The sequence below is a fragment of the Oncorhynchus mykiss genome, chromosome 4, assembly GCF_057628025.1.
Source record: "Oncorhynchus mykiss isolate SJ-2025 chromosome 4, ASM5762802v1, whole genome shotgun sequence".
Classification (NCBI taxonomy): Eukaryota; Metazoa; Chordata; class Actinopteri; order Salmoniformes; family Salmonidae; genus Oncorhynchus; species Oncorhynchus mykiss.
In genome coordinates this window covers 80,780,197-80,804,719 of record NC_143025.1, presented here as the reverse complement: position 1 = coordinate 80,804,719, position 24,523 = coordinate 80,780,197, and the positions used below count along the sequence as shown (strand labels likewise).

At 44.0% G+C, this 24,523-nt stretch overlaps 1 protein-coding gene across 29 annotated transcripts in view; it reads right to left on the bottom strand.

Annotated features, from left to right (window-relative positions):
• The window catches only part of LOC110521078 (serine/threonine-protein kinase MRCK alpha), a 122,836-nt gene that overhangs the window by 82,032 nt on the left and 16,281 nt on the right, over positions 1 to 24,523 (bottom strand). For all 29 annotated transcript variants that reach the window (XM_036976102.2, XM_090233482.1, XM_090233494.1 and 26 more), the window contains 2 exons: positions 4,493 to 4,584; positions 697 to 780 (listed from right to left, as the gene is read on the bottom strand). In XM_036976102.2, coding sequence (XP_036831997.2) covers positions 697 to 780; positions 4,493 to 4,584 — 176 coding nt within the window. The remainder of the gene's footprint in view (positions 1 to 696; positions 781 to 4,492; positions 4,585 to 24,523) is intronic.

Below are 24,523 nucleotides of genomic sequence, written 5' to 3'. Positions count from 1 at the left end.
AAAGAAAAGCACAGCAGCAACAGATATACTGAGTTCACTGGTTCGAATCCCCAAGCCAACTAGGTGAAAAATCTGTTGATGTGCCCTTGAGCAAGGCACTTAACCCTAATTGCTGCTGTCTCTCTGGATAAGAGCATCTGCTAAGTGACTAAAATGTAAATACACTGAACACACACCACATGATCGCTCTCTCATACTGAAAATAGGTTCTAAAGTTGAATTAAGTTATGTACTCAAATTCACATTTAATATTCTAAACTTGAGACATGCACATGTAACTGACAATTATATGAACATTTTGCATTGAATGTTGAATGCAATGTTTATGGAAAAGCCAAGGAGTTACATAATACTAACTCAACTTAGTATCCAGCCTGAGTAGTGCTGTAATGCTATGGCTGTTGTTAGTATTTAGCCCAGAGTAGCAAATGCTATAATACTATTGCTGTTGTTAGCATTTAGCCCTTCTCTAATGTTATCGCGATTGTTAGCATTTAGAGCTGCTGTAACATTATGGCAGTTGTTAGCATTTAGCCCTGCTGTAATGCTACGGCGGTTGTTAGCATTTAGCCCTGCTGTAATTCTACGGCAGTTGTTAGCATTACACCGTTACAGCAGCGCTAAATGCTATGGCGGTTGTTAGCATTTAACACTGCTGTAATGCTATGGCGATTGTTGTTACTAGCCAGAACTCACCTCAGCTCTCTTCAGCATCTCCCACTTATTGAGGATCTTCATGGCGAACACCTTGTCTGCATTCTTCACCTTAACTACAGCAACCTACAGGAAGCATGGGAGAGAAGGAGAGTTTGAGGAGAGAAAGTTTCCATCCACCAAATTAATTACATCTTTCCTGTCATGTTCAATAGGGCAAACCATGGGAAATAAATCTGCTCAGTTCCAAAACGTTTTCTCCCTACTGAACATGACCCACCCCTGTTAGATAAGGAAAGGGGAGTGAACGGGGGCAGAAGGGAAGTGAGCATCTTTGTGGAATGAAACACGGCCATAGAGTTAGAGGAGGAGAAGTGGAGGAGGGGAAGAGAAAGGAAGGCGGACAGGAAGTGACCTAGGACATGAAGGTAGTGACCCCTGAGACACACACAGCTGGGATCTTTCAGCTCAAGGGCCTCAACGTGCCATAGCCGCACGGCAGCACAGATAACACTCATTACAATGGGTTTGCAGCAAGGATAGGAAAGCTAGCTGGCTAAAGTACTGTTAAGTGATAATGTCTCTAACACAGCCCGTGGGCCCCCATTGTTAGACATGAGTGTAGTAAAGAGCATTCCTAAAACGAGTTGAGTTGAAACTGTAGTGAGGCCAGAGGACTTCAGCTAGCAGGATTCTTCCCTCCTGCCTGCCTGTCTGCCAGCCAGAGGACTTCAGCTAGCAGGATTCTTCCCTCCTGCCTGCCTGTCTGCCAGCCAGAGGACTTCAGCTAGCAGGATTCTTCCCTCCTGCCTGCCTGTCTGCCAGCCAGAGGACTTCAGCTAGCAGGATTCTTCCCTCCTGCCTGCCTGTCTGCCAGCCAGAGGACTTTAGCTAGCAGGATTCTTCCCTCCTGCCTGCCTGTCTGCCAGCCAGAGGACTTCAGCTAGCAGGATTCTTCCCTCCTGCCTGCCAGCCAGAGGACACCTGAGAAAGCCTTCTTCACTTCAGCTTCCCCACAACTCCCTCCTCCACCACGGAAGGAATTTAAACCACCAATCATCCCCACAGTCACACACACCGCACACACACACACGAGAGTACACGCAACACTCACAATAACAAAAACACACTCGGCCTTACACAGGGTTCCTTATTGGAGAAAAATAAGGAGAATGCTAAATTCAACACAATGACAACATTCCTCCGCTGTTTGGGTTTCTCCTGCTGGTCTGTTGTGGGAGGAGGAGGAGAGGGGGGGAAGTTTCTTGGCAGTGTCCCTGTGTATAGCGTGTGTAATCCCCCCCACCCCGTTTTCTTAGCTTTCTCCACTCAGACATGTGTCGGAGCTTGACATGTACGACAGCTGTAGTGTTATAAAAGCAATTAATCAGGAGCGCCGAAACATCACGCACAGACACCTAAATCTCTCTCCCAACGAACAGACAGACGCGGTCTCTCTCCCAGCTGACTATGAGAAGACCCTGCTCATAAATGTCCTCTTTCACCTCCGTTTTCAGTTCACACAGCTTCCCACTTCTTACTCTTCTGTAGAGTTTACAATTTTTCCTGAACCTTTCCCAAATATCACAGCTTTTTCAGAAATCCCATTTTGAGAATTCCCTCCCTGCTTAACTGGTATTAACTACAACTGGTATGTCTGAGAGAAAAAAACTGGGAACTTTGGGAACATTTTTCAGAAATACCAGTAGGAGGATTCCTTAAACAGAAGAGAATAAACAGCCTCAAAATGGGATTTCTGAAAAACCTGAGACATTTTCTGGAATTCTGCTGAACTCCTCCCTGGGAAAGGCAGTCATCAGTAGATGTGAATGGTCTCACTCCCCCCTATCTGAGAGATCCACTGCAGCCCTCATCCTCCACATACAACACCCGTTCTTCCAGTCACATTCTGTTAAAGGTCCCCAAAGCACACACATCCCTGGGTCGCTCCTCCTTTCAGTTCGCTGCAGCTAGGGACTGGAACGAGCCGCAACAAATGCTCAAACTGGACAGTTTTATCTCAATCTCTTCATTCAAAGACTCAATCATGGACACTCTTACTGACAGTTGTGGCTGCTTTGTGTGATGTATTGTCGTCTCTACCTTCTTGACCTTTGTGCTGTTGACTTTGCCCAATAATGTTGCTACCATGTTGTATTGTTGTGTTTCTACCATGCTGTGTTGTCATGTTTTGCTGTTATGTTGTCGTCTTAGGTCTCTTTATGTAGTGTTGTGCCTTGTGATGTGTGTTTGGTCCTATATTTATACTGTATTTTAAAAAAAAATTTATCCCAGCCCCAGTCGGAGGCCTTTTGGTAGGCCGTCCATGTAAATAAGAATTTGTTCTTAACTGACTTGCCTAGTTAAATAAAGGTTAAATACAAAATAAAATGGTAGATAACCTTTCAGTTACCCTATGATGGCGTTCCACTGGAATGACATAAGAGGGGCCTCTGGCCAGAGACCTTTCAAATCATAATGTCCTCATTATCATTAAGTAGATCTAATCCTACAGTCTTTGCCTGCCGACCACTGGAAACTGTTGTTGTGAATGTAAATACTTTTAAATTGAACTAATTAATTACACAAATCCAGCCACTTTTTCTAGCTAACTCAAACGCTTTGATTAGCATGTAGGCTAAAGATACTAGGCTTTATGAAATAAACTGGCAGATCTGGGCACAGAAGGCACAGAGACTCAGGCCTCTTCAACACAAGCTGCTAGAGGAGACACAGTAAGCACAGGGCCTATATCATAAATACAATAAGTAGAGGCAATCAACCGTGAGGCTGTAGTCTGGTACTGGGCTAGGGACCAGGGCTGGAGCACAACCATGTTGTTCTTCCACTCACCGTGAAATAAAACCCCAATAAAAAGGGTCTGAAAGAGGCCATAGTGAACTCAGCACTGGGCATAGCGCCAACCAACCTGCTCCACCACACCTGGGTTCAAACAATATTCCAAGTCTTTCCAATACTTTGAGCTTTTGCTCTAGCCTGCCTGGAGTGCCAGATGGGTAGAGTTTGCCGGTTTGGAACTATTCCATTGGTGTATGAAGCCAGGCAAGCTCAATCAACCACAGATAAAGTATTTGAAATCATTTCAAATAGTATTTGATCCCAGGTCACTCAGCAGCACAGCAGCTAACCTAACAAACTATAATATACAACAACCATGTGTCACAGATCATGAAACCTTACATAGCTGAGTTTCTGCTGCCACCGCTAGCTACCTGCCTAGCTCACCAACATTCCCCAGGTTTGAGATCACACACAACAGAAGACGTAATAAAAACGATATTTCAACTCAGGCCCCCAAGCTGTGAATAAGAAAAAGAAAGGGTTGGTTTCAGAAGTGTTCTCTTCTTCCACAATGATGGTGAAGAAGAGAACAAAGCATTCTCTTACATGTTGAGTCATGCAGATAGCATGTAGCCTAGCGGCCAGCCTTGCTGCTGAAATCACAGAGCAGGGGTAAATAACTCATTCATAACTCACTCTAATCATTTGTTCCCCCTGCAAATTGAAACAAAAAAAATGGATTGTATTTGAAAAAAACAATCATTTCATACCTATATTACATTGCGACACCATCACATATATTTTATTTGTGTGAAAACTTGGGAACAGATTTCCTAAATTAATTTTTTTTAGACTGAATTCCTTGACTATATTGTATTTGCATGCATTGTTTGGTTGTATTTGTTTCCAAGCCCTATGGAGGCTACACTTAAAATGCTTTGGTCTTTGCTGATGACTTGCAAGACTATTTATATTAAAGAAACTTCCTGGTGATAAAAAAATAAACGTACAATAAAAAGTCACAAAATAGGCTTACCTCTCCAAAGGCTCCTCGTCCAATCACCTTGAGGATCTCAAAGTCCTCCTTGTGTAGGCGCAGCTGTTTGACCATGGAGGTGAAGGGTTTGGCTGCAGGAGAGAAAGAGAGGTTAGCATTCTGGGGACTAGAAATAGTGCGTAGTGTAGGTAAATATTGTAGGCTATGCCGGTTTTCATACAAAATGTTACTTGACCTGAGAATACTCAAAGTCAAACAATTGTGCATAATCAAGATTAAATTCATAAAACTGAGAATAAAAAAAATTGCTGTATATTTAAAATGTGACAAAGCAAGTCACTAGTAGTGATATCAGGTGTCTGTCTCTCTTCCAGGCTGTCAGCCCTGTATGCTGAGGGGTTAATATTATATATAATATTACTTTTATTTCTACGTTGCACATTCTTCCACTGCAAATCTACCATTCCAGTGTTTTACTTGCTATATTGTATTTACTTTGCCACCATGGCCTTTTTTTTGCCTTTACCTCCCTTATCTCACCTCATTTGCTCACATTGTATATAGACTTGTTTCTACTGTATTATTGACTGTATGTTTGTTTTACTCCATGTGTAACTCTGTGTTGTTGTATGTGTCAAACTGCTTTGCTTTATCTTGGCCAGGTCGCAATTGTAAATGAGAACTTGTTCTCAACTTGCCTACCTGGTTAAATAAAGGTGAAATAAAAAAAAATAAAAAAATATAGGGTTAACCTATTGAGATATGGTTGATATAGGGTCAATCTATTATTTTGACTGTAGTAAATGACAGTGGTCCGGATGTACAGAGGGCAGTGATAAAATTGTCTGTTGTTACCCTCATATTTACCCTAGCACTCCGGGCGGAAATGGACCAATGTGGGTCACCGATGTGACTCACAAAGGTAAGCTGGAGCCAAAACACAAGCAGCATTTCCCTACTTTGTGGAGAAAGACCATTCATCCACTTCCTTGTTTACATTATCGATCCTCCAATAACCCTGAGGTAGACTGCCTGTTGGTTGGCTCACCAGGGTAGGAATACTGTAGGAGTTTGTAAAGTTCTATTTAACAAAATAAAGATCTATTTAATGCCTATAGGTCTAGTTGTTAGGATTTGACCTAGGCCTACAGATCTGTGAGCACTTAGCTTAGGTCAACCCTTTTGCACTTGTAAGCAGAACACCTGGTTCACATCAAATTGGAATTCATTCATTCCATCCATCCATTTGTTAGTCTTCCAGCCTGGTCCAGTTATCAAAATGCAGGCTGATCCAGAGGTCCCTGGCTCCCCTGTCAGAGGCCCTGCAAAGGTCACAGCCAGCCAGGGGAAGTCCCTTGATCTTTTCACTATCCACAGAGAACAGACCAGACCAAAACACCACCCCACAACAACCTTTACTGATAGGCTACTACTTCATTACTACAACACACAGACAGGCTACTACTTCATTACTGCAACACACAGACATGCTACTACAACACACAGACAGGCTACTACTTCATTACTACAACACACAGACAGGCTACTACTTCATTACTACAACACACAGACAGGCTACTACTTCATTACTGCAACACACAGACATGCTACTACAACACACAGACAGGCTACTACTTCATTACTACAACACACAGACAGGCTACTACTTCATTACTACAACACACAGACAGGCTACTACTTCATTACTGCAACACACAGACATGCTACTACAACACACAGACAGGCTACTACTTCATTACTACAACACACAAACGGGCTACTACTTCATTACTGCAACACACAGACATGCTACTACAACACAGACAGGCTACTACTTCATTACTACAACACACAGACAGGCTACTACTTCATTACTGCAACACACAGACAGGCTACTACTTCATTACTACAACACACAGATGGGCTACTACTTCATTACTGCAACACACAGATGGGCTACTACAACACACAGACAGGCTACTACTTCATTACTGCAACACACAGATGGGCTACTACAACACACAGACAGGCTACTGCTTCATTACTGCAACACACAGATGGGCTACTACAACACACAGACAGGCTACTACTTAATTACTGCAACACACAGACGGGCTACTACTTCATTACTGCAACACACAGACAGGCTACTACTTCATTACTACAACACACAGACAGGCTACTACTTCATTACTACAACACACAGACATGCTACTACAACACACAGACAGGCTACTACTTCATTACTGCAACACACAGATGGGCTACTACAACACACAGACAGGCTACTGCTTCATTACTGCAACACACAGATGGGCTACTACAACACACAGACAGGCTACTACTTAATTACTGCAACACACAGACGGGCTACTACTTCATTACTGCAACACACAGACAGGCTACTACTTCATTACTGCAACACACAGATGGGCTACTACAACACACAGACAGGCTACTACTTAATTACTACAACACACAGACGGGCTACGACATCATTACTACAACACACAGACGGGCTACTACTTCATTACTGCAACACACAGACAGGCTACTACTTCATTACTGCAACACACAGATGGGCTACTACAACACACAGACGGGCTACTACTTCATTACTGCAACACACAGACAGGCTACTACTTCATTACTACAACACACAGACAGGCTACTACTTCATTACTACAACACACAGACAGGCTACTACTACAACACACAGACAGGCTACTACTTCATTACTACAACACACAGACAGGCTACGATTTCATTACTGCAACACACAGATGGGCTACTACAACACGCAGACATGCTACTACAACACAGACAGGCTACTACTTCATTACTGCAACACACAGACGGGCTACTACTTCATTACTGCAACACACAGATGGGCTACTACTTCATTACTGCAACACACAGATGGGCTACTACTTCATTACTGCAACACACAGATGGGCTACTACTTCATTACTGCAACACACAGATGGGCTACTACTTCATTACTGCAACACACAGATGGGCTACTACAACACACAGATGGGCTACTACAACACACAGACAGGCTACTGCTTCATTACTGCAACACACAGATGGGCTACTACTTCATTACTGCAACACACAGACATGCTACTACAACACACAGACAGGCTACTACTTCATTACTGCAACACACAGATGGGCTACTACTTCATTACTGCAACACACAGACGGGCTACTACTTCATTTTGCTGTGTGGTATGACGAATACCGATGTCCCTTCCGTGTTTATTTGTATTGTAAGAGTGCGCGTTTTTCAACAACTGAAAGTAATTTGGGAAATTGCATTAGCAATTACTGGGTTTTCAACAAATATTTCACAAGAGTCTGACATTTTCCTTAAGTCCGGTGTCCACATTGTTGGAAGTAGAACGAGCCGACGCTTAGCTTGGCACACACTTCTCACTTTACTTGTTGCCATGACTTCACACATATTCAACCTGGCTCTGTTCAGGAAAAATATTCTCCAAACATAGGCCCCTGTGAAAAAGGGAAATACCTGCTGAAATAAAACAAACATCCAGAGAGCTCAACCTCTCCCTTATTCCCCCACTCTTCTCCCAGCCAGCCAGTTAGGCCTAGTTGGCATGGCAGGGAGACAGCCAGTCTGCCCTACCTGGCACACAGCTCTGCTATCACACTCCAATCACTGGCCGGTACAAACCACTGGCCGGTACAAACCCCTGGTATACAGAGCCTTTCATTAAGTATTTAGACTACTGGCCGGTACAAACCACTGGTATACAGTGCCCCTCATTAAGTATTCAGACCACTGGCCGGTACAAACCCCTGGTATACAGAGCCTTTCATTAAGTATTCAGACCACTGGCCGGTACAAACCCCTGGTATACAGTGCCTTTCATTAAGTATTCAGACCACTGGCCGGTACAAACCCCTGGTATACAGTGCCTTTCATTAAGTATTCAGACTACTGGCCGGTACAAACCACTGGTATACAGTGCCCCTCATTAAGTATTCAGACCACTGGCCGGTACAAACCCCTGGTATACAGTGCCTTTCATTAAGTATTCAGACCACTGGCCGGTACAAACCCCTGGTATACAGTGCCTTTCATTAAGTATTCAGACTACTGGCCGGTACAACCACTGGTATACAGTGCCCCTCATTAAGTATTCAGACCACTGGCCGGTACAAACCCCTGGTATACAGAGCCTTTCATTAAGTATTCAGACCACTGGCCGGTACAAACCCCTGGTATACAGTGCCCCTCATTAAGTATTCAGACCACTGGCCGGTACAAACCCCTGGTATACAGAGCCTTTCATTAAGTATTCAGACCACTGGCCGGTACAAACCCCTGGTATACAGTGCCTTTCATTAAGTATTCAGACCACTGGCCGGTACAAACCCCTGGTATACAGTGCCTTTCATTAAGTATTCAGACCACTGGCCGGTACAAACCCCTGGTATACAGTGCCTTTCATTAAGTATTCAGACCACTGGCCGGTACAAACCCCTGGTATACAGTGCCTTTCATTAAGTATTCAGACTACTGGCCGGTACAAACCACTGGTATACAGTGCCCCTCATTAAGTATTCAGACCACTGGCCGGTACAAACCCCTGGTATACAGTGCCTTTCATTAAGTATTCAGACCACTGGCCGGTACAAACCCCTGGTATACAGTGCCTTTCATTAAGTATTCAGACCCCTGGACTTTTCCCCAAATTGTTCCGTTACACCCTTATTCTAAAAAATGTTTTTTTTATTATTCTCAATTTACACACCATACCCCATAATGACAAGGCAACATTTTTACATTTTTGCTAATTTATTGAAAAATAAAAATATGAAGTATTCAGACCCTTTACTCAGTACTTTGTCGAAGCACCTTTGGCAGCGATTACAGCCTCGAGTCTTCTTGGGTATGATGCTACAAGCTTAGCACACTTGTATTTGGGGAGTTTCTCCCATTCTTCTCTGCAGATCCTCTCAAGCTCTGTCAGGTTAGATGAGGAGCGTCTCTGCACAGCTATTTTCAGGTCTCTCCAGAGATGTTAGATCGGGTTCAAGTCCAGACTCTGGCTGGGCCAGTCAAGGACATTCAAAGACTTGTCCCGAAGCCACTCCTGTATTGTCCTGGCTGTGTGCTTAGGTTTGTTGTCCTGTTGGAAGGTGAACCTTCACCACAGTCTGAGGTCCTTAGCACTCTGGAAAAGGTTTTCATCAAGGACCTCTCTGTACTTTGCTCCGTTCATCTTTGCCTTCATCCTAACTAGTCTCCCAGTACCTGCTGCTGAAAAACAACCCCACAGCATGATGCTGCCACCACCATGCTTCACCATAGGGATGGTGCCAGGGTTCCTAGCCTAGACGTGGGTTCCTAGCCTAGACGTGATGCTCGGCATTCAGGCCAAAGAGTTCAATCTTGGTTTTGTCAGACCAGAGATTCTTGTTTCTCATGGTCTGAGAGTTTTTAGGTGCCTTTTGAAAAATTCCAAGCGGCCTGTCACGTGCGTTTTACTGAGCAGAGGCTTCCGTCTGGTCAGTCTACCATAAAGGCCTAATTGGTGGAGTGCTGCAGAGATGGTTGTCCTTCTGGAAGGTTCTCCCACCTCCACAGAGCTCTGTCAGAGTGATCGGGTTCTTGGTCACCTCCCTGACCAAGACCCTTCTCCCCTGATTGCTCAGTTTGGCTGGGTGGCTAGCTCTAGGAAGAGTCTTGGTGGTTCCAATCTTCTTCCATTTAAGAATGATGGAGGCCACTGTGTTCTTGGGAACCTTCAATGCTGTATAATTGTTTTGGTACCCTTCCCCAGATCTGTGCCTCGACACAATCCTGTCTCGGAGCTCTATGGACAATTCCTTCGACCTCATGGCTTCGATTTTGCCCTGACATGCACTGCCAACTGTGGGACCTTATATAGAGAGGTGTGTGCCTTTCCAAATCATGTCCAATCAATTGAATTTACCACAGATGGACTCCAACCAAGTCACAGAAACATCTCAAGGATGATCAATGGAAACAGGATGCACCTGAGCTCAACTTCAAGTCTCATAGCAAAGGGTCTGAATACTTTAAATAAGGTATTATTGTTTTTAATACATTTATAAAAACCTGTTTTTGCTTTGTAATTATGGGGTACTGTGTGTAGATTGCTGAGGAAATTGTTTTATGTATTCAATTTTAGAATAAGGCTGTAACATAACAAAATATGGAAAAAAGTCAAGAGGTCTGAATACTTTCTGAAGGCCCTGTATATAAACACTGTACCTGATAAAGTCATGAAATTGAAGACAACTGCCCATAGATCAGCTTCTAATATGTAGGTCATCAGACTTGCTTCAACTGACCCCAGTCTGCTACCATGTGTAGGGGCTACTAAGAGAGAGGGGTAGGGGAGGAGAGTACCGGAGTAGAGTAGGGGAGACACTTACTGCAGTTCACTGATGAGTGGGTAAGTGAGGCAAACATTGGCAAAACCACCAAGATGATGAGAAAGTCTATCGGAAAACCCAGAAAACTAGCCAGGCCACTACCACTACAAAGGGCCTGAAGAGAGACTGTAGCCCAACTCCCTTTCCTTAAAGCTGACATGCACAGTTGTGCCCGTAGTTAAAGGGTGTCTCACTAGGAGTGTACAGAGCAAATGCCAGCCCAGGACTGACGATATCAGTTACTGCCTAAGAAATAAATAACAGCAGTCAATTTCCACAGAAGGAGCCTAGCATACATTCTGGTGCAGAGAGGTTTATTACAAAGGCAAGCCCACAGCCGCCTTGCGAGAGTGTTAATCAGTCTGATTTATAAATGGAAACCATTTGTGTGGATGTAGTGAACTTGAACACAAGATTAGTTACTAGGCCTAGACACATGGTCTCATACACAGAAACACACACACACAAACACACAGAAACGCACACACAGAAACGCACACACAGAAACGCACACACACACAAACACACACAAACACAAACACACACAAACACACACAAACACACACAAACACACACAAACACACACAAACACACACAAACACACAGCCCCAGTCTCGCTCAGATTTACCCAACGATCATGTGCCGATTTGTTCTAGAGTGAAGAAATGTACATCACACCCTTTTTACTCCGAGCTTCAGACAAAGGTCTTCCAGTTCTACATCTTTATCTCCACTATCAAAATATACAGGTCGGCCAAACATAGCAACAGTTGCTATGTCAAGGTGTGGCACACGTCATTTTGTAGTGCTTTAAACGTGACTATCCAACCAAACCGTGACTTTGTCTGGAGGGCTTTTCTTTGATGGTTTTGCGAGAGCTTTGCAACGGAGTTCACTGTTACTAGAGCGAGACTGACAATGTCACTAATATGAGTGTTCCGGTGGTCAGAAACACATGATTTGTGAGTGACTGTATGCAGAACAACTGGAAAAACATGAGTGGGTCCTACTAATCCACAGACGGACTGGTTTAGCCCAGATGCTGCTCCTCAGACAGATCCAGGTCCATTAGAAGAAGTTTATTATCCAGACACTACGATTCAGCGGAATGAAAATATTATACTTCTGTAGAGCATAAGACAAGTGTGTTCATTCACCTAATGTCATGGTCAATATGGTAACCGGGCGTCACCGTAGCGTTCTGTGCTTTCAATACTGTGTGTTTAGGCCTAGGCCTGCGTGCGTAAGCAGGTGTGCGTGTTCTTTTGAACAAGTCCCTCTCCATGTGTGCTGGCCTGCATACATGTGCCAATGTAAATTTGCTCTACCCTCTCTGTACTTGAAACAGAAACAAGTACAGGAGAGAGAGAAGATCCTACATCCATTACAGAGAGGGGGAACATCTGGAAGCCATGAGAGGGATTATTTATGGCCAGTGAGGTAACAACAAAAGAATGCTGTATCCAGGAGAGAGACACAGACACCTTGTATTGTTACACTAGGTCAGGCCTGGGAATGGGTTTTCACAGCACTATTGGAAGTATATTCCTCAAGTTAGACCATTTCCCCTGCATGGCCAGGTGACCAGAGTTGTTTAGCAATGATATTATTTAGGAGTTTTTCCTGACTACATGACCTGACTGGGAAAGAATGGCCTTCTGCTTCCCTCCTCCTCCATTGTATACAAAATCTATTGGGTGATAGTTGTAGCCTTTCACTAGTCACCTAATAAGGGATCTGTGTCCAGACTGCTACCTTTCCCCTCAAACTCAAAATGACTGTATGACCTCAGGACTTGACGGCGTCAGCAGTATCTAACATTTATAATAAAGCTGCCTTCTCAGTCTCTATTGAATAGGAGACTCTCCATTTCAACTGGACTTCCTCGTTAAATAAATTATCAAATTAGGCTACAAATTTAGCAAGGGAAACCGCTGCACAGTCAGTGGTGCCGTCGTCCGGGGAAACCGCTGCACAGTCAGTGGTGCCGTCGTCCGGGGAAACCGCTGCACAGTCAGTGGTGCCGTCGTCCGGGGAAACCGCTGCACAGTCAGTGGTGCCGTCGTCCGGGGAAACCGCTACACAGTCAGTGGTGCCGTCGTCCGGGGAAACCGCTGCACAGTCAGTGGTGCCGTCGTCCGGGGAAACCGCTGCACAGTCAGTGGTGCCGTCGTCCGGGGAAACCGCTGCACAGTCAGTGGTGCCGTCGTCCGGGGAAACCGCTGCAGTCAGTGGTGCCGTCGTCCGGGGAAACCGCTGCACAGTCATTGGTGCCGTCGTCCGGGGAAACCGCTGCACAGTCAGTGGTGCCGTCGTCCGGGGAAACCGCTACACAGTCAGTGGTGCCGTCGTCCGGGGAAACCGCTGCACAGTCAGTGGTGCCGTCGTCCGGGGAAACCGCTGCACAGTCAGTGGTAACGTGTACTACCCAAGCTGCTTCTAACGAGAGGGACCCAAGCAGCTTCTAACGAGAGGGACCCAAGCAGCTTCTAACGAGAGGGACCCAAGCAGCTTCTAACGAGAGGGACCCAAGCAGCTTCTAACGAGAGGGACCCAAGCTGCTTCTAACGAGAGGGACCCAAGCAGCTTCTAACGAGAGGGACCCAAGCAGCTTCTAACGAGAGGGACCCAAGCAGCTTCTAACGAGAGGGACCCAAGCAGCTTCTAACGAGAGGGACCCAAGCGGCTTCTAACGAGAGGGACCCAAGAGGCTTCTAACGAGAGGGACCCAAGCGGCTTCTAACGAGAGGGACCCAAGCAGCTTCTAACGAGAGGGACCCAAGCAGCTTCTAATGAGAGGGACCCAAGCGTCAACCATGAAACATTAAGGAAAACGCTGCACACTGCTGTTCATGCACCTAGGTGATTTTCTACAGCGTTTCAACCCTCAGGTCTTCATCAGGCATCCATATCCCAGATGGGGTTGGAAGATCCTATATATAGGGGTAGTGCTCAGTGACATCACTTCCTGAAACAGTAGGTCAAAATATATACGGTTGTCAACCATCCAGGTAACCTTTTAGCCATTACGTCACAAATAGCTGTAAAACATCCTGTAAATGACCCAAATTACAGGTGGAAATGTACCCCTTCAAGTCTCAGTCTCCATGTCTCCACTGATGTGAATAAGCCAAGGGGACTTCAATAGAATCCAAAGCATGTATTTTGTCATGTTTGGTATACCTGCCATATGTCAGCCCATCATCGAAAGGAGGGTGCAGCCATTAAATCATTAACAAGTACCTAAATACATAAATAAACATGTCTGGAATCCTGGGAATCACTTACATAGTACGTAAACATGCATCGGAGCAATAAATTGACTTTATTGCTGCACTGCACACCAGTGACACCAGAGTTCCAAGAGCTATGTCGTCCCCCGTCCCCCGTCCCCCCCCAAGCCCTCCAAAGTACTAGGAGACCAGGGCATGAAATGAGCAGTGTCCCAAATGGTACCCTTTAAAGTGCACTACTTTTGACCACACATTTACGCAAAAACTCCAGTAAGTCGATTTTCTCATATTGTTCACATTGTCCGGTGTGTAGCAGGGACGAAGGCGTAGTCCGAACCGTTTTGGAAACGGAACAGGCTGTGCCTCACTTTCGCTGTGGTTAACATACAAACAGGATACTTCAAATATGACGAAAGCTGAGGAGAGGCGGGTGGGGACGAGACAAACTGATTAGATCGGCGTTGGGTCATGACTACTGTAAGGCTACGCATCAAGCAAAATGCCAGGATGATGAGAACATCGAATTACTGGAGTTTCTGTTTTGGCGTAATGTGAAACACATGCCACCTCAGCTCAACATGAACTGTCTGGCAGAGTTCAGCCTAGATTGACAGATACACTGTTTAGTTACACAATTGTATCATTTGGAGGCTACACAAACCCTTTGGGCATAATAATTTAATGTAGACTAAGCACTAAACATGGTCAGGAATGCCTCCCTGCTGGTGTCAGAAGTGGGATCCTACCTACTGCCACACCAATGCATAGTCACTTTAATAACTACCTATATGGATATATTACCTCAACTAACCGGTGCCCCCGCACATCGACTCTGTACCGGTACCCCATGTATAGTCTTGCGATTGTTATTTTACTGCTGCTCTTTAATTACTTATTACTTTTATTTCTTATCCTTATCCATATATTTTTTTTAACTGCATTGTTGGTTAGAGGCTCGTAAATAAGCATTTCACTGTTGTATTCGGCACGTGACTAATAGAATTTGATTTGATCGTCTGTCATTACAAACCCCACTGAACACAGCTAACTTACTTTATCGTGTTATTATTTTTGTTCTACCTTGTCATTTTTACTATTACATTGTTGTTGATTACTTCATTGTTGGGGTTAGAGCTGGCAAGAAAGACATTTCACTGTAGTTAACATTAAAACTTGAAACTTAACAGAGAGATTAGTTTAGAGGGGACTTAACCACCTAGGGGGACTTCTTGAGACATGTGGACCATGCAGGAGGGTGGGAGAGAGATACAGCTGTGAGGGAATCTGCTGCTTTTACTGATAGTAGAACACAAGTGCCCATTTCTCAAATGAAGGAACACATGAGTTTACTGGTCTCTATGAGTCCTCCAAGGCCAGAACCGGGGCCTACATATCAGATTGCTCTGGGAGGTGATGAAGGGGGTTCCTCAGTCCCAGTCCTTATAACATGCCCCATGATGGAATTAATTGGATAGGACACAATAAGGCCAACAGCTGACCTTCAAAGACGTATCACTGTCAGAAAATATTGTCAGTTGATTGCGCTGCCAAAACACATGTAGGCTATATTGACTTTTATATGGAGTACCTAACATCGCTTTCAAGGTGTGAATCAACTACTGTAACCTTGAGAAGTAGGCGAGATGACTCTCCCTCCCCAATTAATTACCTAAATGACCTGAAACACAGAGGAAGGCTAGCCTAGCACACCCTGCCTACTACACCCTGCCCGCTGCCTACTACACCCTGCCCGCTACCTACTACACCCTGCCCGCTGCCTACTACACCCTGCCCGCTGCCTACTACACCCTGCCCACTACACCCTGCCCACTACACCCTGCCCGCTGCCTACTACACCCTGCCCGCTGCCTACTACACCCTGCCCGCTGCCTACTACACCCTGCCCACTACACCCTGGACACTGCCTACTACACCCTGCCCACTACACCCTGCCCGCTGCCTACTACACCCTGCCCGCTGCCTACTGTAGCCCTCGAGAAGTGTGCAGGTTATCCACCTCGGCTTAAATGGGGTCTGCTGAACTTCTTACTTTGGCCTTTTCCGGTCATTAAGAAACGCAGCCGAGAGTACTTAGCACCTCTGAATGTAACTTGTGAAACTAGTGCGCACCGATTTTACATGTAGAACCGTGTGAAATGCGATGTGCAAGTGCCTCAACACTGAGCTAACCTCTATACTGACTACATCCTCACATCAGAACACCAAGCACTACACTACAGGCTAATAACAGGATGTGCTGGTTCCACAATCATGACCTAACCCAGGGAGTATTGGAAGGAAGTATTACATAGTACTGACCTGCAAGCTGTCTTCTGTTACTGATAGGAAGAAAGGGTTTTAGACCAGACAGTGTTTAAGGACAGTGACATGACAGATGTAGGCTAGGCCTTTCTCTTGGGCCAAGTGTGCATTTTCAGTTATCCATTGCAGGTGCCTTAGGTTCCGAACAAGAATACAATGTGTCCAAGAGGTGCCGTGTAGTTGAAACTCTGAAGAATCCTACAACATTACCACGTTCTGCCCACAAGAATAAACGAGGGGGACAAAAACCTATATATACACTCCTCTGCAGTCCTTCGGTTCACAGCATAGCAGACACTTTCTAGGCCACAACCAATCCCTATGGCAGAGAACACTACTAATTATATCTCTCTGAGGGAACTACGGTGTCAATTATGAAACTTGTAACCATAAGCAGCAAGCATCCCCGAAAATATGCATCTGGCTACAGCTCGTACGGGTCTCAACGTGCACCTCGCTCAGAAGGAAGACAAAAGACAAATGTAACTACTCATAAATTAATTATATTTCAAAGAGAAGATATTTCAAAATTGCTTGTATTAGATGAGTGCCCGAGGTAAAGAAGTCTTTTGACTGCAGTCAGTGGTTGTAACCAGGTTGGTTTGAAGGTCAGGGGTTGTTCGGTTCTTGTTTCTGACATAATAACATAATCAAATGACTGAGTAACAAGCCAATCTGTGATGTACGCCAACAGTATGTGAGCCATCCACAACAACACCCTGCCCATTCCTCCTATTCTCCTGAGGACAGGACAGACATGTTTATGTAGTTGTGGTCCTAACAGGAGGACAAAATCAGATTGTCATAAATAGGCAAATCTTTTTTCACAGCACAGTGACTGACATCACAAAGGAAGTGGTTTGTCAGGGTATAACTTACCATACTATAACTTATTACCAAACTATAACCAGGATATAACCTATTACCATACTATAACCAGGTTATAACTTATTACCATACTATAACCAGGATATAACTTATTACCATACTATAACCAGGTTATAACTTATTACCATACTATAACCAGGTTATAACTTATTACCATACTATAACTTATTACCATACTATATCTTATTACCATACTATAGCCAGGATATAACCTATTACCATACTATAGCCAGGTTATAACTTATTACCATACTATAGCCAGGTTATAACCTATTACCATACTATAGCCAGGTTATAACCTATTACCATACTATAGCCAGGATATAACCTATTACCATACTATAGCCAGGTTATAACCTATTACCATACTATAACCTATTACCATACTATAACTTATTACCATACTATAGCCAGGATATAACTTATTACCATACTATAGCCAGGTTATAACCTATTACCATACTATAGCCAGGTTATAACTTATTACCATACTATAGCCAGGTTATAACTTATTACCATACTATAGCCAGGTTATAACCTATTACCATACTATAGCCAGGATATAACCTATTACCATACTATAGCCAGGATATAACCTATTACCATACTATAACCAGGTTATAACCTATTACCATACTATAACCAGGTTATAACCTATTACCATACTATAACCAGGTTATAACCTATTACCATACTATAACCAGGTTATAACCTATTACCATACTATAACCAGGTTATAACCTATTACCATACTATAACCAGGTTATAACCTATTACCATACTATAACCAGGTTATAACTTATTACCATACTATAACCAGGTTATAACTTATTACCATACTATAACCAGGATATTGGAGGTGTTATTGTTGCCACTTTAGTCTGTGCTTTAATGGCAAAATGCTACCAACAGTTCTCTGTACTTTTAGTAAATTTATTGCCCGGCTAAATTGTAGCGCTTTTTGAATAGCATTACAGGCCCCATACCTGGCTCACTATATCAGACAGGCTTATCGAGGACCACCTAGGAGGCACACATTTACACACACCTGGACCACGTATTTATTTTATACATAAGGATATTATTCACCAATCTAGCTGGAGGGTCTAAATTAAAAACAGGCATACGGACGGTAATTATCATTAAGATACCTAAGCATTTAACAGGAATTCAACAATACCATTTTTTAAGTGTGAAGTGATTTTCTAATCTGTAGCCAGAAGGAACACGGGACTATTTTTATTTAACTAAGCAAGTCAGTTGAGAACAAATTCTTATTACAAATGACGGCCTACCAAAAGGCCCCTTGCAGGGACGGGTCTAGGATGAAAAACAAAAATATAGAGAGACGCACACACAACATAGAGAGAGACTTAAAATGTGTGAGACTATAAATGGGGTGTGTGTATGCGCATGTTATGGGAGTATTAAAGAGCAACTTCCCCTAAAACTAGGGATGTGAAATGGAGGGGAAAAAACGTAATGTTTACACTGCAGTTTTTTTTCTCGTATTTCCGCTAAAACGATATTTCAATACGAATCCACAATGCAGCTGCACTGCTGCCAGCAATGATGTTGGTCTCATGGCGCGTCCCTTTCAGATGGTCAAGCATTGCACCTGTACTACCATTACTGTACCTCATTTCCAAGTTGCAAAGTTAGCATTTTTTATTCATTTACAGTGCATTCAGAAAGTATTCAGACCCCTTGCCTTTTTCCACATTTTGTTACATTACAGCCTTATTCTAAAATTGATTTAATTTTTCTCCTCATCAATCTACACACAAAACAGGTTTAGAAGTTTTTGCAAATGTATTAAATAGAAATAAATAGAAATATCACATTTACACAATTATTCAGACCCTTTACTTTGTTGAAGCACCTTTGGCAGTGATTACAGCCTTAAGTCTTCTTGGGTATGAAGCTACAAGCTTGGCACACCTGTATTTGGGGAGTTTCTGCCATTCTTCTCTGCAGATTCTCAAACTCTGTCAGGTTGGATGGGGAGTGTTGCTGCAAAGCTATTTTCAGGTCTCTCCAGAGTTGTTTGATCGGATTCAAGAACGGACTCTGGCTGGGCCACTCTCAGACATTGAGACTTGTCCCAAAGCCACTCCTGCATTGTCAAGGCTGTGTGCTTAGGGTCGTCCTGTTGGAAGGTAAACCTTCGCTCCAGTCTGAGGTCCCGAGCGAGCTCTGTGGAGCAGGTTTTCATCAAGGATCTCTGTACTTTGCTCCGTTCATGGTTCTCAATGTAGTCTCCCAGTCCCTGCCGCTGAAAAACATCCCTACAGCATGATGCTGCCACCACCATACTTCCCCTAAGGGATGGTGCCAGGTTTCCTACAGACATGAAGTTTGGCATTCAGGCCAAAGAGATCAATCTTGGTTTCATCAGACCAGAGAATCTTGTTTCTCAAGGTCTGAGAGTTCTTTAGGTACCTTTTGGCAAACTCCAAACGGGCTGTCATGTGCCTTTTACTGAGGAGTGACTCTACCATAAAGGCCTGATTGGTGGAGGGCTGCAGATGATTGTCCTTCTGAAAGGTTCTCTAATCTCCACAGAAGGCCTCAGGAGCTCTGTCAGAGTGACCATCGGGTTCTTGGTCACCTCCCTGACCAAGGACCTTCTACCCCAATTGCTCAATTTGGCCGGGCGGCCAGCTCTAGGAAGAGTCTTCGTGGTTCCAATGGAGGCCACTATGTTCTTGGGGACCTTCAATGCTGCAGACATTTTTTGGTACCCTATCCCAGATCTGTGCCTCGACACACTGCTGTCTTAACGCTCTACGGACAATTCCTTCGACCTCATGGCTTGGTTTTTGCTCTGACATGCACTGCCAACTGTGGGGCCTTACATAGACAGGAGTGTGAATTTCCAAATCATGTCCAATCAATTGAATTTACCACAGGTGGACTCCAATCAAGTCGTAGAAACATCAAGGATGATCAATGGAAACAGGATGCACCGGAGCTCAATTTTAAGTCTGATAGCAAAGGGTCTGAATACTTAAATAAATTGTGTTTTTTATTTTTAATACATTTGCAAAAATGTCTAAAAACCTTTTTTATTATGGGGTGTTGTGTGTAGATTGATGAGTAAAAACATTGATTTAATACATTTTAGAATAAGGCTCCAATCTAACAAATGTTTGAAAAAGTTGAGTGGTCTGAATACTTTCGCTTTGCGTGGCTGCTGCCCCGGGCGGGCAGAGACCTCTCCTTAGGAGGATGGAATGGACCAATGGAATGGTCAAAAATGAGTAAACCCCTCCCACCCAGGGCACCGGGTTGCACAAAATGAACTCGCCCACTGGAACAGCTTCCCCAAAGAGTATTTGAGGTAGATTTGTACATAAAGGTAAAGTGACTAAGCATCAGGATAGACAAGAATAACAGTAATAATAAAGAACAGAGCAGCAGCATATGATGAGTGTGAAAGTGTGTGTGTGTGTGTGTGTGTGTGCGTCGTCTCGGCATGCGTGCGCATGTGTACAGTACCTTCAGAAAGTATTCATACCTCTTGGCATTTTCCACATTTTGTTGTGATACAGCCGGAATTTAAAATGGATTAAATAAAGATTTTTTTTGTAAATGGCCTACACACAATACCCTTTAATGTCAAAGAGAAATTCTGTTGTAGAATGTTTACAAATTAATAAAAAATGAAAAGCTGAAATGTCTTGGGTCAATAAGTATTCAACTCCTTTGTTATGGCAATGTTATGGCAAACAAATCTATGGCAAGACCTAGCAATGATCAACAACCAATTTGACAGACCTTGAAGAATTTTGAAAAGATTCACTTTTTTGGGAGAGGGGGCAGCATAGAAGCTGTCTCGTAGCCGGTTGGGTTGGTCCGAGAGCTGATACTATGATACTGTGATGTAAGTAGCTAAATACATAGCCCCTCCCTAACAAGTAATGTGAGAGGAAGACATAGCTAACGTTGCACCTGAAGACAGGTTTGATCCCTGCTAGCTAATGCATAATCAAAAACTTTTATTTATTTTTTTAACCCCTTTTCTCCCCCAATTTCGTGGTATCCAATTGGTAGTTACAGTCTTGTCTCATCGCTGCAACTCCCGTACGAACTCTGTGCCTTAGACAGCTGTGCAACTTGGGAGGCCCGTGAGTTTCTGTGTGTGTTTGTGTCTTGTATGTAGTAAGGAGGTGCCCCTCATCCATGGTGTCGCAATGGACTACTCCTGGGCCAGGGTGAGTAGAGGGCTTCAACTGTTACACTTGAAAGTAAATATATGTACACTGAACAAAAACATCAATGCAACATGTAAAGTGTTGGTCCCATGTTTCATGAGCTGACAAAAGATGTCAGAAATGTTCCACAAAAAGTTTATTTCTCTAAAATGTTGGGCACATTTTTTGACATCCCTGGTAGTCAGCATTTCTCCTTTGGCAAAATAATCTATGCACCTGACAGGTGTGGCATATCACGAAGCTGATAAAAACAGCATGATAATTACACAGGTGCAGCTTGTGCTGGGGACAATAAAGGCCACTCTAAAATGTGCAGTTGTGTCACATAACACAATACTACAGATGTCTCAAGTTGAGGGAGCGTGTAATTGTCATGCTGACTGCAGGAATGTCCACTAGTGCCGTTGCCAGAGAATTTAATGTTCATTTTAGAGAATTTGGCAGTACGTCCACCCGGCCTCACAACCGCAGACCATGTGTATGGCATTGTGTGGGCGAGCGGTTTGCTGATGTAAATGTTGTGAACAGAGTTCCCCATGGTGGCAGTGGGGTTATGGTATGGCTAGGCATAAGCTATGGACAACAAACACAATTGCATTTTAACGATGGAAACTTGAATGCACAGATCTACTGTGATGAGATCCTGTGGCCCATTGTCATGCCATTCATCCTCTCCTATCACCTCATGTTTCAGCATGATAAAGCACAGCCCCATGTTGCAAGGATCTGTACACAATTTCTGGAAGCTGAAAATGTCCCAATTCTTCTATGGCCTGTACACTCACCAGACATGTCACCCACTGAGCATGTTTGGGATGCTCTGGATCAACGTGTACGACAGCGTGTTACGGCTCCCTCCAATACTTTGCACTGTCATTGAAGAGGAGTGGGACAATATTCCACAGGCCACAATCCACAGCTTGATCAACTATGTAAAGGAGATGTGTCGCCCTGCATAAGGCAAATGGTGGTCACACACCAGATACTGACTGAATATCTGAACCACGCCCATACTATTTTTTTAAGGTATCTGTGACCAACATATGCATATCTGTATTCCCAGTCATGTGAAATACATAGATTAGGACCTAATGAATTTATTTCAATTGGACTGATTTACTTATATGAACTGTAACTCCTTGAAATGGTTGAATCTTTGAAATTGTTGCATTCATATTTTTGTTCAGTATAGATAATGTAAACACTTTTTTTAGAATATCTATATAAGTTTACATATTGCATTCTTCTCATATTATTCTGTAGGCTACTTAGTATGAGAAGAGTGCAATCCTCCTGCATCTCACATCTGCCTGTAGATATTGAACTCCGCCTGCTGGACCCGTGGGTTGAGTAAAACTCAGTCATATCCAGGATGGAGTGTCATGTACTCCACCGCTCCTGCCACCTGACTGCACATGTCTATAACCTGTAATATATTACATACATGGAAGGGACTTCATCACCCACTGTAGACTTGACCCACCGGATGCTAAGCTACAGGACTGTTTCGCTACATACTGGAATGTGTTCCTGGATTCATCCGATGGCATTGAGGAGTTTACCACATCAGCCACCAGCTTCATTAATAAGTGCATTGTCAATGTAATACCCACAGTGAGAGTACGGCAACATCCGTACTGAGCTAACGGCTAGGAGCAGTACACTAATCCGGAAGAAATCCCGCAAAGCGGCAATACAGTACTGAGGTTGAATCCTACTAAACCGGCTCGGACGCTCGTCGGATGTGGCAGGGTTTACAAACTATCACAGATTACAAAGGGAAACCCAGCCGAGAGGTGCCCCAGTGACACAAGCCTACCAAACCAGCTAAATGCCTTCTATGCTTGCTTCAAGGTAAGAAACACTGAACCGTGCGTGAGCGCACCTGATATTCCAAATGACTGTGATCGCGCTCTCCAAAGCCGATGTAAGACCTGTAAACAGGTTAACATTCACAAGGATTACCAGGACGTGTACTCAGAGCATGCGCTGAGTGTCTTCAATGACATTTTCTACCTCTCCCTAACCCAGTCTGTAGTACCTACAAGCAGACCACCATAGTCCCTGTGCCCTCACGTCTGTAGCTATGAAATGCTGGTCATGGCTCACATCAACACCATTATCCCAGAAACCTTGGACCCACTTCAATTCGCATTCCGCCCAAACAGATCCACAGATGACACAATCTCTATTGCACACCACACTGCCCTTTCCCACCTTGACAAAAGGAACACCTACATGAGAATGCTGTTCATCGACTTCAGATCATGGACTACAGGAAAATGAGGGCAGAACACTCCTCCATTCACAACAACAGGGCTGTAGTGGAGCAGATCGAGAGCTTCAAGTTCCTCAATGTCCACATGTTAAGGCCCAGTACAGTACTGGGGCTGAACTCCCTGCCACCCAGGACCTCTATACCAGACGGTACTCACACATACTGACACACACAATCCAACACACTGGACCCTACCCACATACTCACACACACACTTACACACTTACACTGACACTCCAACACACACACACAGGTACACCATCACCACACACATCACATACACTGCTGCTACCGTCTATTATCTATCCTGTTGTCTAGTCACTTTACCCCTACCTACAGTATACTGCTGCTACTGTCTATTATCTATCCTGTTACCTAGTCACTTTACCCCTACCTACAGTATACTGTTGTTACTGTCTATTATCTATCCTGTTGTCTAGTCGCTTTACCCCTACCTACAGTATACTGCTGCTACTGTCTATTATCTATCCTGTTACCTAGTCACTTTACCCCTACCTACAGTATACTGTTGTTACTGTCTATTATCTATCCTGTTGTCTAGTCGCTTTACCCCTACCTACAGTATACTGCTGTTACTGTCTATTATCTATCCTGTTGTCTAGTCACTTTACCCCTACCTACAGTATACTGCTGTTACTGTCTATCTATCCTGTTGTCTAGTCACTTTACCCCTACC